The sequence below is a fragment of the Lepidochelys kempii genome, chromosome 2 (genome assembly GCF_965140265.1).
Source record: "Lepidochelys kempii isolate rLepKem1 chromosome 2, rLepKem1.hap2, whole genome shotgun sequence".
Lineage (NCBI taxonomy): Eukaryota > Metazoa > Chordata > Testudines > Cheloniidae > Lepidochelys > Lepidochelys kempii.
In genome coordinates, this window is record NC_133257.1 from 205,047,996 (window position 1) to 205,065,234 (window position 17,239).

The following is a 17,239-nucleotide window of genomic DNA, read 5'->3' on the forward strand; positions in this document are numbered from 1 at the left end:
TATTTTTATTCTTTGAAAAAAGGTGTCTAACAATTGGTAGTAATATATTTTAAGTACAGTAGTGCCTCACTAATGCACACTAATAGAGGGAGTCCTGAGCATTATTGATCGTGTGATGGGGAATTCCACCAGTGTCAAATGCCAATTGTAAGTTCCTTAGCTGTGTTTGGGGGATCTATAACCATCCCAGAATCTTGCTGGGCTTGAGAATAAACTCATAACCTGAAAATACATGTGAATGCAGTTTATCAAAGTGTGAATTAGTGAGATTCTGTTGTACTTTATATGGAGTTGCTGAGTATATTCTTTTAGTTCTTTAGTAATGTAATTTATTTTATTGCAAATATTTTCAGGATGCTGTTCAGGTGCTGTTAAAGCATTCAGCAGATGTCAATGCCCGTGACAAAAACTGGCAGACACCCCTACATATAGCAGCTGCAAATAAAGCTGTTAAATGTGCTGAAGCTTTGGTGCCTCTTCTAAGTAATGTAAATGTGTCAGATCGAGCAGGCAGAACAGCATTACATCATGCAGCCTTCAGTGGACATGCTGAGGTATGGATTATTTTCCAGATCTTGTTTTTTAGCCCTCTTGCCTCCCACCAAAGCTCTGATTATTTAGTTGCATACTTGTGCATGATCTGGTAATGGTAAAATGTACACTAAAGTATATTTACAGCATTTACATCCCCATAGTAAAGCCTTGAAGAATACTGTTCCAGTGGTGAGGTACGGCCTTATTAGTAGCCTGTAGGAACGCTTTTTCTAGTTTCTGCATTCCCCCAGAAAAAATCAACAACCTTTTATTTATAGTCTGGGTTCTGCTGAGATGTATAAACTTAAATTGTAAATTAATTTCAAGTGATTGAAGCCATAGTGTAATCGATCCAGTTTCAGCAGTTTGTATGGAAATGAAAGGTTTTTAATATGTAAATTTGTAGGGTGATTAAATGCATAGATTTTTAACTAACTTTTTTAGTTTTAATAAACAGTATGTATGTAGTAGATACAGTACATATAGTATGCCATGGTTGTTAAACAATTGCATAAAATAGGTAATCTAAAATATTTTGGTTTTCACTTGATATCTAATTTAGAGGATCCTATGATCACAACATTGTCAACAGTGTGGGCAGTCAGCATGCTTAAATGCACAAAATATCAGAAGCGATGTAAATGGAATGGTGGTTTTAAAGGATTTAAAAACTTGGTTTCATTTCACCCAAGATTTATTCTTCGCTTTCATTATTATGCCACATTCTGTGCATAGTTTTATATTCTGAGCAGAGGTGTTTTACTTATTTTTCTTTCTTCACCCTAGATGGTGAGTTTGTTGTTGTCTAGAGGTGCCAATATTAATGCATTTGACAAGAAAGACAGACGAGCTATACATTGGGGAGCATATATGGGTATGTACTCTTTTGCAACTGATTCTCTGTGCATTAGAGAGAAAGTCAGTCACTTCATTTTATTGAACTTATATACTTTAATTTCTAGGCAAAAGCGTTTAGTCAAGGTTGCGTAGTAGGTGATTACGAGGAAGGTATCTATACATCTCATATAACATTTGTAATAGGATACAGCAAACTGTCTTTTTTTTTAATGAATGCTTTTGTGGCAGAAAAAAATGACATGCTAATTAATTTTGAGAAATGAAAGGAAAACAGTTTTTCCCCTAAACACTAACTTTTTGGTTTAATGTGGATTCCTGATTGAAAATGTGACCACTAATGCCACATGGCTATTAAGAGGAAAGATCGGCGTACGAGGAAACTGAATAGAGATAAATATAATTCTCCATTACTTATAGGTGGTGGTTATAGAGTCATAGAAATGTGACTGGAAGGGACTGTGAGAAGTCATCAGGTCCAGCCCACTGTACTGAGGCTAGAATCAAGTGAACCTAGACTTTACCTGACAGGTGTTGTCCAACCTGTTCTTAAAAATACAACCTCCCTTGGATGACTATTCCAGAATTTCACTACCCTTATAATTAAAAACCTTTTTCCTAATTTCTATCCTAAATCTCCCTTCTGCAGATTAGGCCCATTACTATTTGTTCTCCCTTCAATGGACATGGAGAAAGATTAATTACTGTCCTCTTTAGAACAGCCCTTAACATATTTGAAGACTGTGACAGGTCGCCACTCAGGTTTTTTTCTCAAGAGTAAACATGCCCAGTTTTTAACCTTTCCTCATAGGTCAGGTTTTCTAAACCTTTTACCATTTTTGTTGCTCTCCACCGAGCTCTCTCCAATTTATCCACATCTTTACTAAAGTGTGCCACCCTCAGTTGGACACATTAATCCATCTGAGGCCTCACCTGTGCCAAGTAGAGCAGGAGAGTTGCCTCCTGTGTCTTACATAAGACACTCCTGTTAATACACACCAGAAAGAGATTGGCTTTTTTTGCAACTGCATCACATTGTCTCATTCAATTTGTGATGTGCTGTAATTTCCAGATCCTTTTCAGCAATTCCAGTGTATAGTCAGTTATTCTCCATTTTGTGTATGTACATTTAATTTTTTCCTTAAGTGTAACCGTTTACATTTCTCTTTATTGAATTTCATTTTGTTGATTTCTGACCAATTCTCTATTTTGTCAAGACCATTTTGCATTTTAATCCTGTTCTCCAAGTGCTTGCATTCCCTCCCAGCTTGGCATCATCCACAGATTTTATAAGCATGCTCTCCAGTCCACTATCCAAATCATTAATGAAAAAATTGATAGTACTGGACCTGCAACTGACCTCTGTGGGACCTCCAGTTTGACAGATAATCATTGATAACTACTCTTTAAATATGGTCTTTCAATCAGTTGTGTACCCACCTTTTAGTAATTTAATCTAGGCCACATTTTCCTAGTTTGCTTATGAGAATGTCATGTGGGACTATGTCAAAAGCCTTACTAAAAATATGAAGTTTTCTAGTAAAGTATCAGAAGCTGACTCACAAAGGAAAAATAATAGACTTTAAGATCGGTATATTTCTGATTCGCTCCCTGCTTGGGTTTTGTTTAGTTTTGTTTAATAGGGAAATGGACCAAGAATAAGACTTCAAATTATTGCACTTCCAGGATTTCAGCCTCTTTACCCAATCATTGTCTTGCCTCTGACGATGAAGTTGTCCACAATGGGTTGGTTATCACGTCCTAATGATACAGGCTTCCTTTATGTAGACTTCCTTCCATTAGTCTTTTATGTAGAACTTTGCTGTTTATAATAAGTATGGGAATTCTTTTCTTCAGCTTGTCTGTAGTCATGGTTCCTCACCTCCAGCTTCATTTAAGAAGGGCAAAGATTAAAAGAAAAGCAGATAAGGCCTTTTAGTTCCAGTGCTCTGACAGAAGCCTCTTAGCCGTGGCTAAATAACTCAGTTGTACTTCTAAATAAGTCCGAAGCAGCTACTGATGTACTTTTCAGTAACAACCAGTTTTCTTTGACTTCTGAGCATCTGAGCAAGTGCAACGTAACTTTTCTTCAGTGTCTTTTCTACCTGTGGCATCTGTGTGCTTACAAAATACTTTCTCTTGACATCACAAAAAGTTGTAATTTCTTAGGACTTGATACCAGCTGTAATTGCTTTCAGTTCTCCTTTCTTTTATCTCAGCAGGGCTGTATTGGTTCTCACTGAAGAATTTATGGTAGTGGCCACAGCTCCGGAACAGTAACAGATATCTATTTCCAGGAAATTGGCTAGAAGCGGGTGTCATTTCAAAATGTAAATTATGTGATAAACATATTAAGTCAGCATTAATCAATTTGAGTTTAATTATCAATTGCAGGAAAAAGTAAATTGATGCCATTCCATAGTCTTGACTCTTCAGAGGTGCGGTTTGACTTTCAAAAATAATAGTTTATCCGACACAGGAGAGAAGAATGAAAATAGAAAAATTTATATTATGTTCTCTGCAAGCACAGAAATTAATCAGAGGAGATATAAAACCAAGATCCATTTGTAATCATTAGAGATCCCATAGCACTCTGGAGTAGTAGTTTTGCATTAATGTGCTGAACAAATTCTATTCTGGGTAGTTTACATTTTGTCTAACTATGTTTCCCTACTCCCAGTTATTCCTAAACATTTGTGTAGTGTCCTATAGTTCTGTTAATGGCAGTTGCTCTTCTTCATAGATATAAATGATTATTGTATGCTGTACATACTTTTTTTTAGTGAATCTAAAAACTATGGAAAATGCTTTGAAATCCGTTTAGATTGTGCATTTATAAGCACCTTTTTAAAAAATAGACTGAAATCTCTTCAGGACAGGATTTGTGGAGGGTTTTGGGGGAGAGATTTGTGGGGGGGAAGGAAAATCTTACTCAGCTATTTTGGATCATTTGCAATGAGACATTACAATTACATTGTCTTGGTACAATGATCTGGACAAACTGGAGAAATGGTCTGAAGTAAATAGGATGAAATTCAATAAAGACAAATGCAAAGTTCTCCATTTAGGAAGGAACAATCAGTTGCACACATACAAAATGGGAAATGACTGCCTAGGAAGGAGTACTGCGGAAAGGGATCTGGGGTCATAGTGGACCACAAGCTAAATATGAGTCAGCAGTGTAACACTGTTAGTGGTACATACGTAGTACTCACTGTTGCGCAAAAAAAAAAAAAAGCAAATATCATTCTGGGATGTATTAGCGGGAGTGTTGTAAGCAAGACATGAGAAGTAATTCTTTCGCTCTACTCCGTGCACATTAGGCCTCAGCTGGAGTATTATGTCCAGTTCTGGGTGCCACATTTCAGGAAAGATGTGGACAAATTGGAGGAAGTCCAGAGAAGAGCAACAAAAATGATTAAAGGTCTAAAAAACATGACCTATGAGGGAAGGTTGAAAAAATTGGGTTTGTTTAGTCTGGAAAAGAGAAGACTGAGAGGGGACATGCTAGCAGTTTTCAAGTATATAAAAGATGGAGGGAGAAGAATTGTTGTTAACCTCTGAGGATAGGACAAGAAGCAATGGGCTTAAATTGCAGCAAGGGGAGGTTTAGGTTGGACATTAGGAAAAACTTCCTAGCTGTCAGGGTGGTTAAACATTGGAATAAATTGCCTAGGGAGGTTGTGGAATCTCCATCATTGGAGATTTGTAAGAGCAGGTTAGACAAATACCTGTCAGGAATAGTCTAGATAATACTTAGTCCTGCCATGAGTGCAGGGGACTAGACTAGATGACCTCTTGAGATCCCTTTCAGTCCTATGATTCTATATCTTAATACAGAATTAACTATATTAAGCAGTATATTTTATAATGACTTATATTGTTTAATCATTAACATTTCTGTTTTTCAAAATTATTTAAACACAACCTTAATGTGTTTTTATTTTTAACAATTCTTATTAACTTTTTTGTGGTGGGAGGGGAACTAAATACTTTCTGATGTGGGGGAATTAAAATTCTCAGGAGAATAGAGAGAAATAAAAGCCAAGGGGAGTGGAGGTGAAGGGCAAAATCATTGTTGGTCAGTGCCTCTGTAGTGCACTGATGCTTAGATCATGGAGCTGATTTTATCCCATCTTGTGCCACTACATTTAATATAAGAACATGTTCCTACTCTTTCCAGCTTGTCTTTTGCATCATTTTTACACTTTCATAAAGAAGGATTGTTCAATATCATTGTCCCAATAGAACCTTTGAATTGCAGTTAATAATGGGAAGCTGTATGACTGGTGAACAAGTTTACCTTAGTTATTGCACAAAGCATAAAACTTTGATATGGCAACTTCACTGAGTAAAACAGAGTGAGGTTTAGAACTGTGTTGGTGCCTGACTAACTTGAAGATTAGTGGATTATTGATGAATAATATGGATTATGCCATAGACACTTCAAACATTTTAACTCTTTGGTCTTTGTTCATATCAATTTGTTGTGATAGTAGGGATAATAGCATAGATCTAGATAATTTGCCCCATTTTGGTCTTAGTACTTACTACATATGTACCAGGACAGATTGCTGCTTGGACAGATGTCCATCATGTGTGTCAGTAGGACAGACATTTAACATAGTGTCTGAGTAGGTGTTCGTTTTTTGCTTTAGGTCAAGCTTGTGCTGATATAGGTATAGCAAAGATTATATTGAAGTAGTAACCTTAGGAACTACTTCTATTCAAAAACAAGTAATGTAATGAGCCCTGAGAGAAGTTGTAGAGGAAGAGCAAAGTTGTGCTTATTGATTTTTACTGAGAAGTACAGTTTAGCTTATTTTTCAGCTGTGATTCAAAAAAGCTTTCATTTAAAGGATTAATGTGTAATGAACACATTTAAAAAAACCCAAAATACTAGCAATAGTTTGCATAGAGCAGGGGTTCTCAAACTTTATGCACCGCGACCCCCTTCTGACAACAAAAATTACTACACAACCTAAGGAGGGGGAACTGAAGCCTGAGCCTGCCCAAGACCCGCCGCCCCAGGTGGGGGAACCAAAGTCAGAGCCCCACCGCCCTGGGTTGAGGGGCCAAAGCCCAAGGGCTTCAGCCCTAGGCAGGGGGCCTGTAATCTCGGGCATTGGCCTCAGGCCCCAGCAAGTCTAAGTCAGCCCTTGTAACCCCATTAAATGGGGTTATGACCCATTTTGGGGTACCAGCCCACAGTTTAAGAACCACTGGCATAGAGAAAACAGAGCCTTTGAATGCTTCTGCAGAAAGGTTAGGTGATCATGCGGCTGTCAGCAGGGAAAGGAATTGATTCTTGGCACTGTTCCTCGATGGGGACTGCACTGGCTCTAGTCCCTTGCCTGCCAGTCATGGCTATGGAAGCAAGTGATCACTCCCTGTATCATTCACAACTCCACTCTTCGTATCTCAGTTTTCTTCTTCCCAGTGAAGCTAGAATTATGGTATCAACCTGCCATCTTCAGTCTAGTTTCTCAAGCCTTGTGTAGACTAGAAAAAGTGTTTAATATTTTGGGGTGTTTTTTGTTTGTTTTTAATTAAGTTAGGTTCCTTGAGTTAGTTAACTCCATTGGAAACATCACTTAAACTGCATCTATGCTAGGTGCTAACATCTCTAAAATTGTATTTGCTTATCAAAGTCTAACATGATTTTAAAGATATTAAACTGCATATATGTTAAATGCTAAGTAATGTTTTAAATTGGGTTAAAAATTGATTTTACCCCCCACCCCTTTACTACTCTAGATAAGGCCTTAGAGGAATAAAACTTCCCCTGTCTGTCACTGCAGAAGCATTGTTAGCCCAGGCCTGTGCTAAGGTACTGTTTGCTCTTTCAGTGTTGCTTTTATTTGCAGAGTGTTTTGTCAGGACAGTATTCCCAAATCCTGACTTGAAACAGAAAGTGGAGACAGGAGCTGGAAACAGGGAAAATACAATTTTCAAATTGTTTACTCAAACTATTAATAATAATAATAATTGGGGGGGTTTCATGGTACGTTTCTGTTTAAATATAAAGAAGTCAGAATAGGTATATGCCCAATAAATGAAACTCCTAAATTTGTATGGGTGGATTGAGGAAAAGTTGTTAAATAACTTTATAAAGCACTGCAAGTATGCTTGGTGTTGAGGTCTGTAAAGTCTTTTGTAGTTTACAAAATAGAAAATGCATATTTGAAAAAAAAATACTTAAATAATTGGTCACCTGATAGATCAGGATGGTTGTAAAAGTGATCTAGTCAAGAATATCTGGATTTCTTGTCCTAGAAATTGCTTCACTTATACAAGTAAGAATATTAATAATCCACATTGCAGAAATCTCTGCTTGAAGCCTGTTTTAAATTAGTCTTTAAATTAGTGAAATTGGTATTGGAGCCATCCAGAACTAGTGTAAAATATGTACATCATGCTGGGAAATCCATACTCCTAGTGCCAAAGAGTAAAACAGAACAAGATCACAGACTTTCTTCTGTAGGGGGGAGACTTATGGTAGCTAGAATGTTGCTGAGACCAGTGAATTAAGCAGTGTTAATACCATTACTCATAGTTTGAAGCCATGCTGACATCAGACTTCAACTATTGCTAATCACTTCAGCCAAGAGGTTGTTGTGTGTGACTGTTATTGATCCAGTGTTCTTAGAGATAAAACTAATAGTTAAGATCTGATTTATCCTGCCTGCAGTAGTAGTTTTGAGGGAATGAAATTCAGTGCTTGAGATGCCACAGCTATGTATGGACAAGCATTATCGGGTTTGTAATGAGGTACATTTTCTGGTGTGTGCTCACCCAGCTGGAAAAACAAATGCTTTCTCTTGTTCAGCTAAGCTAAATTCTATCTACCAATTTTAGCACATGCTACTTTTATAGACTTGTAATAGGATACTTTATCCCTGGAGCATATCACTTGTCTAATTTCCATTTTTAAAATAGATTTGTAGACAACGGAGGGGGAGGGATAAAATTAACTTCTTACATTTTTTTAAAGAAATCTCTGTGTGTATGTTCATATACAGTGGACCTGATTCTCACTTAAGCTATGTCTATACTATAGCTTATGTTGGCATAATTTATGTCACTCAAGGGGATGAATAAAACACCCTCCTAAGCAACATAAGTTACACCGACATAAATGCAATTATAACAACCTAACTCCCAGTGTAGACAGCGCAATGTCAACAGGAGGGCGTCTCTCATCAACATAGCTACCGCCTCTCGGGGAGGTGGATTACCGTCCTGTGCCAATGGGAGAAGCATTTCCATCAGCGTAGGTAGTGTCTTCACTGAAGCGCTACAGCGGCGCAGATGCATTGGTGCAGCTGTTTAATCATAGACGAGCCTTTATTTTAAAAAATGACTTGGGGAATTAGGAGCGTATGTCCCATTGATTTTCAGTGAGACTTAGGCTTATGAATTCTTAATTTACTTTTGAAAATGGATCTTGCATTTCTAAATTTCTTTGGGTAAAGTTTTCAAAAAATAACATATCTGTAAAGGAAAAATTAATTTTTTTATATTACGAAGTCTAGAAATGTTTTCTTAAAAAAGAGACTTATCTTTCTGCTTGTTTCTACTTTAGAAACTTCAGAAATATGAAGTCTTTTCACGATTCATGCAGGAGGCCTTAAGAAATTAAATGGAAGTTTTCTCAGTCTTCAGTTTGAAAGAGCAAGGTTCTGAGCTTTTCTTTCAAATCTTTGACAGAAGTTTGAGTTAGATAGGTATTAAATCAGATAAGCAAACAGTTTTAAGTAGCTTACTAAAAATCCCTTCTCCTCTCAGTTGGATTTGAGAGCTAATGGGCTGACGTAAGGTTTTAAGTCCTCCAAAAAATCCTTCAGCAAAAACAGAAGACAGGATTTGATATTTTTTATATAAAACAAAAATCAAGGCTAGAGAGATTGTTTGGAGTAGGAGGAAATACATGGACAAAATATTTCAGACTGCCTTTATAAATCATAAGGAAATGAGATGGGGAAAGAATATGGTTCTCTGCTTCTTTTAAATGAGGAGAGTCTATAGTGCATTTTTCACCTTTTAAAAGTTGATCAAGTGCAGCTAATAATAAATTGATATTATTTCTCTGAGTCAGAGCACAATTGATAAATTAAGTTATGTCTTAATATTTATTTTTCTTTTATTTGCCCAGGTCACATTGAAGTTGTGAAATTACTTGTGACCCATGGAGCTGAAGTGACATGCAAAGACAAGAAATCATATACACCCCTACATGCTGCAGCATCTAGTGGAATGATCAGTGTAGTCAAATATCTTCTAGATCTTGGAGTTGATGTAAGTAAACATGTAGCCAAAGGCAAATGACATAGGAAAAATCTAAACTATTACTGATCAGGAATATAGTGGTGCAGAGAATGCTCCTTTCTTCATGCTCAAGAATAATAATTGTGGTAGAGTACTTCATAAGGTCTTCACTCATTTATTTATTGGTTACAGAACTTCACTCCCTAGGCTTAAGTTTCTTCTATAGATTTTCACTTAAAGGTAAACTTGTCCTTTAAATGGTTTCATTATCTTCCGGGAGGGAAGGAGTGATCCTATGTTTAAGGCACTGGACTGGGACTCAGGAGATTGGAGTTCTGTTGCAAGCTCTGACGTACACTTTTTCTGTGACATTGAGGAAGTCACTTAATCTCTTGTTTCAGTTCCCCATCTGTAAAGCGGGGATAAAACTTCCCTATCTCACAGGAGTTTTGAGGGTAAATCATTAATGATTGTGAGGTACTCTTATACCACACTGATGATGGTCATATAAGTACCTAGTTTTAAAAATATATTAACAAAAATATTGTCAGTATTTTTGAGATGATAAAAATAAATTTATTAAAGAGAATTGTAGGCCTACTGGCGTTCTACCTTTTGAATAATCTTGCAATCTTCCACAGAGTGACCATTGCTTCTGAAGTTGTAGTTTGAAAACTAGGATGTTTCTTTGTATAATGTAATATGGAGCTCTATTTGCACATTCATTCAGTATTAACTTCTCATATCTTAGGAGCTAAAACAAATATTTCCAAACTTGGGTGCCTAAAATTGGGCACCTAAATCCATAGTTAGGCATCTTAGTATGTGGCCTGATTTTCGTAAGTACTTGGCACCCAAAATTCCTACTAAATTCATTCGGCCCCGCAGGCATTCAGTTCCATGGAACAACAGACCATTTATTTAGATGACTAGATCGAGGCACCTAAGTCTCTACATTTAATTACTCCTGGGGGGATTCTGCACCCCAAAATTAAAAATTCTGCATACAATATTTTAAAATTCTGCATATTTTATTGGTCAAAATAACCGTATCACATCAGTTTGTTATTTTAGTAATTTATTTCAAAATAGTATTTTTGAAATACCGCGGTTACCGCTGTTGGCCCTGGGCAGCTGGGCTCCGGCTGTCTCAAATTCTGCGTGAAAAAATAAAATTCTGCACAGAACATTAATTCTGTGTAAATTCTGCATTGTGCAATGGTGCAGAATTCCGTCAGGAGTAAAATTTTAGTTTTAAGTTCCTAATTTTCATTTTGGGAGAGCAGCTCTGCTGTTTAAATACTCAACCCTCCTCTGTGAGGTTCTTGTCCATTAAAAGGAATCTGCAAAAATAATTTGCAAAAGATAGAAGAACATTTTTCACTTGTAACTGGAGTTGTCAGAGCACATTGCCCCTGCGGACCAACACTCACCTACTTTTCTGCTTTGTTTTTCTAGATTAGTACTATGTATTTGGAACTGGCAGTAAGGAATTGAGGGAGGTGGAGTCATTGGCACTTGTCTGTCAGTAATGTGATAACTTTTGAGCACTGCATCCACTCAATTCCAAAATTTCAGGGAATATTTTAGGCATCAATGAACTAACCCTATTGATTTTGGTGAAAATTGGAAAAAACAAAAGAGGGAGATGGGGGCATGTGGAGCCATTTGCATTCACCTAGCACACCCAGCAGTTCAGCCACTTCTGTAATTGTCTGTAGATTAAAGAGCTGATTGATGGTAGCTATTAACATGTTCCAGCATAATGTATGGACTAGGGGTATTCACAGAGCCCTGGCATGGGGGATGAATTGGTGGCACACAGAACCCTTGCCGGGGTTGGGGGAGAATGGATGACCCTGGCAGTGGAGAGAATGAGGGACATCGGTATGGGAGAAAGGGATGGATAGAGATGCACACAGAGACCCTGGCATGTGGCAGAAGAGTGAATGGGGCAAGGAGAGCACAGGGGTCCTTGCTTGGGGTTGGAATTGAGAGACCCTAGTATTGGGGGAAGAAACACTGAGGGCACACCACCTCTCGCATGAAAGGTAGGTTGCAGAGAGCCTCTGAAATAGAAGGTGATGGGAGTGTGGCACACAGGCAGCATGAGGAGCGGCTAAGGAATGCGAGGAGCCTCTCTTGCGTGCAGTGGGATGTGCCTGCAAAAACAAGAAGGTGTGCGACCCTCTATATTGTACAATCTTGATGATTAGATCAAGGGAAGAGTATGTACATGCCACCAGTGACTCTGCATTATAGGAACTTTGGGGGCTCATACAATCAAGGTACATGATCCCAACAATGTGGACTTGTTGTGATAATAAACTTAGAGAATTCTATTTACAAGTGGCAGAATACCTTCCTTTCCCACAACCACTACCAAACACTTTAATTATCTCCTCTCAGAGAGGTTGAAAAGTATTCCATTCTAAAGTTTTTTGGTCAAGGAAATCCAGTCCAGAACACATTTAATGTACTGTTTTGTGATATTCCAGAATGCAATGAAGACATCCTGCATAACAACAAAAGATGTTCTTTTGTACCTAGTTAAATACTGTTGCATGATGGCATAAAAGAAGTGTGGTAGAATTTCACAGTATCTTACTAATTGTCTTGTTTTTTCCCCATTAGATGAATGAACCAAATGCCTACGGAAATACTCCGCTTCATGTAGCTTGCTACAATGGACAAGATGTTGTAGTAAATGAACTTATAGACTGTGGTGCTAATGTAAATCAGATGAATGAGAGAGGTTTTACACCTTTGCACTTTGCTGCTGCATCAACACATGGAGCATTGTGTTTAGAACTTTTGGTCTGTAATGGAGCAGATGTAAATATGAAGGTAAGGAAATTAATCTAAAGGTGGATTCAATAAGTTGTAACATACGATACATCTATGTCTTTATATCAGATATTATAATTTAAATTACAAGGTTTAATATATTTTTATTACAATAGTACCTGTATACTCATCAGGATTGTGGTGCTAGGGGTTCTACAGACAACGAGTAAATGACAGTCCTTGCCCCCAGTCTTACAGTCTAATTTAAGATGAAATGCAAATAGTGGGTATACAATCTGAAGGAATAAGGGGGGAAAGATGAGGGAGACAATGAAAGAACATGCATTTAGATGGGCCCACTAAATAAGATAAATGTCAGAAGTCCATATTGGCCATTATCTGTTAGAAGTGTCCCATATGCATAACAGTAAAAGCTGGTTTTGAGAAGAAATTTTTAAAGAGGTTAGTAGTTTTACAGAATATTTCTGAGAGTGCTCCATAAATAAGAACCAGTGTGGAAGAAATCACACAACTGTTTGTGGGAGAAATATACACAGGCAAACAAGGCTGGCATCTTTAGTAGAGCGGTGAAGGGCAACAGAAGATTCTAGAGTCAATAAATAGGGAGGGGTTGAGTTGTGAAGGGCCTTAAAGGTAAGGAACCAAAACTTTTACTTGATGCAGTGCAGACCTAGCCAGTCGAAGGACTCAGATTGCTGGCTGACATGGTCAGGATATTAGTGGCCCCAAATGGACTGAGAGAAAAAATGTACTCATGGCCATAATTCCATGGCTGTAGGACTTGCCATAGAATCCACCTCTGTTGAAAATATTTCCTTTGACTTATAAAATTTAAATTTCTAACCCTTATGGTTGCAAAAATAAGTTTGAATATAGAAAAATGCTGTGAGGTCTTCCTAAGTTTGCAAACTAAGAGCCCTGAAACAGCTATCAGAGAGAGGTGGGAACTGCCCTATTTTAGTATGAGGTTCACTCAAGTCTGATGATGACAGTTGTCCTCATAAACATTCAGGTAATGTGCCTGTCCATTTGTTATTGGTGTGTGGATGGCTATTAAGGTAGAGACAAGGGGAAATTGGGTTTTTTTTATGGAACTTAGAGTTCAAATGTCATAAACACCCTCCCTCCCCCCCCGCAAAATCTGGTTATCTCTGCTCCTGCCCACAAATGGGAGGAACTAGAGAGATACATCCCTCCAAAAACAGCAACTACCTCCAAAATCCTGTGCTGCCTCCCATGCCTTTCCAGATGCCGAAAGCGCTAATTGGTCCCATTCCTTGCTACCAAAATGTCTAGCATGAGGACTAAGGGGAGCAGGTTCTATGGAGCAGCAAGAAGTGGCTTATTGATAGATACACCAGAGATCTTCTCGGTTAGCTACAGGCTCTGATGTCTGGCTGGAGGACATCTGATCCATACAAGTTTCCAGATTTATTTTAAATAAATTAGGTTAACAAAAGCCATAAAAATAAATGTATGAGCAAATTGTATTAAAATAATTTGGGAAGCTAGCAGATCCTGGTCAGCTATCAACTCCAAGAATAACCTGGCACACTCAATCTCAAAGCCAGCTGATATTTATATTTCAGCCAAATGGGTGATATTGGAAGAGTCAGATCATTCCCAGGTTGAAAACCGATATTTAAACTACTATTCTTATGCCCAATATCTTTTTCTCTCCACCCTCCTAAACATAGGGTTCATCTTTGAGTGATGGTACCTATTGTATTCCACTAGGGGTTTACTCATGTGCACCATGCACCCAGAGTTGGAGAGTTTGAAAGTAGTGTCTGTTAGTCTGTGCATGTGCCTTGGCTTGCCTTGTGCTTCTGTCCAATGCAATAAAGGGCGGGATGGACTGACTGCGTCTCCAGTTCCTTCTCACCACTGCAAGTTCCAGGTCGGAACCTTCATCGTCCTCGTCTGATGCAATTGTAAAAAGCATAGTTGTAAATAGTTTTAGCAGTTTTAACTGTAGTTTTACTAGTTTTATTTCTTTCCCGGTTTTAGTAATTAATAGTTTTAATGTTAGTTTAGAGTAGACTTTAGGGACTTCTCCGCTGCCCCATGCAGCGTGCAGATATTGGATTATGCCCAGAGCTCCAGGCTACAAACTCTGCGCCTCCTGTATGCAATCTTTCTCGATCAGCGATGACCTCCAACACTGCCTCTGCTGCCTGGGAGAAGCTCACGTCACAGCTAATTCAGCGAGGCGTGTGCCTCCCACGACTATGTCCGACTCCAGTGCCAGCAGAACCACCCCCGCTGACCCGATAGCATGGCTTATTTGGGAGATTAGGATGCAATCCCATAAGCATGGGACTAAATCTTCCTGAAAATCCAAGGAAATCAACATTCTCTCCACCAGTTCGGCCCAAGACAGTGGAATGCATTCTAAGTCCCACAGGTACAAGAAGATGATCCATTAACAATGGGATCCAGCAGTTCCAAGCAATAAACAGTTGGTACCGCCATCTCCAGCACTTCAAAAACACAAGACTCTTCTGTGCCGGGGAAGAACCTCAGCACTGGTACCGATGACGGGAAAAGTGAGCGTGCCCCTCACATCAAGGAGATCCAGATCCTTGGCTGCATCCCAGAACTTTGTTGCTTTGCTGGATCCATTTGCAGGGAAGGGTATATATGAGCTTACAAGAGAAGTTTAAGGGCCTAATCTCTTTTACACTGGTATAAATGCAGTGTAATTGCATTAAAATTAATGGAAATACTATGCGTTTATATTGATGTAACTAAGATTGGTATTTCTCTTCTGCTTTGCCGATGGTTATTTAATTAAAATGGGAATTCTCTTTTTTGCAGGGAAGGAGGGAGATTGACTTTGTAGTAGCTTTACTTTGCAGAGGTGGTTGTAGTAGTGTTAACTTTTCAGTAATAGAGTATTCCAGCTCTGCGCAGTCAATTCTGGTTTTCAGATATTGAGTAGGATGATTGTTCCCTGTTTTAGGGACAAATACCCACTTTATATTCCTTGTTTTCGCGAAGGATTATTCCTTTAGTTAAAATAGCAGGATTTTATATTGTTGTGGTTTTTGTTTCTTTAGACTACTCTTATTCAGTAGAGTTTATTGTAAAACTTTTCAGCAATATGTATAGAGGATTTCAGCTGTGCTCAATTTTTTATTTTTAAATATAATCTTGATTTTTGGCTTTTAATGCTAAAGTTCAAAATATTTGTACAGTTTTTGGCAACTGTCATAAAAATACAATATTCTATTTATAATCACAAATATATTACTTTGTAAGTTTAGATTCTACTATAATTCTTTCCACTGTCATCTACATGATTTTTAGAGATGTAGAGGGGGCATAGGTGGGCATCTGGGATAGGTGGAAGATGTATGTGTGCATATGCTGTGAACCTTGATCACTGGGTGTTCTGGAGACTTTGAAATGTTCACTCCATTCTTGTTGGCTTCACCTCTGGGAGGAAAGCATACAAGAGATTAGTGAGCTAGCAGAAAGTTTGAACTTTTGATATGTTTCCCCCTTCATCCATTTTCCATAGGAGGGGGGAAATATCGATTGTTTTGGCAGGTACAAAATTGTCACTATCCATACAGTAATTTAGATCTTTAAATCCTAGCAACTACTGCTCAACACTATTCCTTTCCTGCAACATTCAGTCTAAAAAGAGTATAGCAAACTCAAATAACGATTTTGCATGTGTAGAAGTATATTATCGGATGTATATGGGAAACTATAAATTGTATTTGAACTAGTATCAGCTGGATTCTTGAAAAGAAATGGTCTCAGTGATCTGAGTAGACTGGATATATCTAATTTTAAGTGAAGCCAAGTTTAGGCATGGATGGTTGACCACTTGAGAATACCTGGTGTTCTGGGCTTGGTGTTGCTGTGTAATAACAATGGCTTCTCCTAGATATTTTTGTGTTTTGGAAAAAAAATAAGTATTTTATAGACATATATTGCCTGATAGTACATTATACAAGAGACTTGTGTTTTAATCTTCTATTATCTCACTTCATTGAGCTTCAGTGAATGCAACCAAATAACAATTAGCCTGCAGCTATTTTACCGTGGGCTATGATCATGTCAGATGTCATAAGCTTAGCGAGGGCAGGCTTGATCGGTACTTAGATGGAAGACTTCCAAGGAAGAAAGGAAATATTTGAAAGGCTCATATTTTTGGTGCAGTGGAGTGAAGCTGCTGTTCATTGTCTAAGGAATCTGTTCTTGTAGTTCTGTGTATACTTCTTCTCAACTTATTTATTTTAGAATACTTTATATATTAAAAAAAACAAAAAACCCAAAACTCTTGGAGGAAGTATAATATTCCTAAAATCTTACCTGTATGTTCTGGTTCTGAATTTAATTGCACACCATCATAATATTTAGTGGGGAGGTTCCCACAGCAAGTTCAACTTTGTCCCCTTGCAATAGGGAATTTTGTGTTAATTAACTGCATACAGTAGAATGAATACGTTGTGTATGTGCACCTACGGAAATAGAAAATGGTATAATTTTCTATGGTAATATGATGGTTGCAAATTAGTGTCACATTGCCTAGTATTTTTTGTGTGTGTGTAACTTTTTTTTGTGTGCATATAGGTTTTTCATTAACCTGTAATGTGCTAACTATGGACTAAATTTCATAGGAGAGACAGTTTATGAATGCATTTAGATAGTGCTTTTAAAAACTAGAATCCCCTCTGTGTTAAAGTTGACCTAATTTCAGGGTACCTTTTTTGGGTGAGTGGTTAATTGTACTTTTCATGTGTGTGTCAAATGTGCA

The 17,239-nt window shown here is 37.9% G+C and overlaps 1 protein-coding gene across 5 annotated transcripts in view; it reads left to right on the forward strand.

The window, feature by feature from the left end:
* The window catches only part of ANKRD28 (ankyrin repeat domain 28), a 227,303-nt gene that overhangs the window by 139,653 nt on the left and 70,411 nt on the right, over positions 1 to 17,239 (forward strand). For all 5 annotated transcript variants that reach the window (XM_073333566.1, XM_073333567.1, XM_073333568.1 and 2 more), the window contains 4 exons: positions 354 to 554; positions 1,321 to 1,408; positions 9,545 to 9,687; positions 12,292 to 12,504. In XM_073333566.1, the coding sequence (XP_073189667.1) occupies positions 354 to 554; positions 1,321 to 1,408; positions 9,545 to 9,687; positions 12,292 to 12,504 (645 nt within the window). The remainder of the gene's footprint in view (positions 1 to 353; positions 555 to 1,320; positions 1,409 to 9,544; positions 9,688 to 12,291; positions 12,505 to 17,239) is intronic.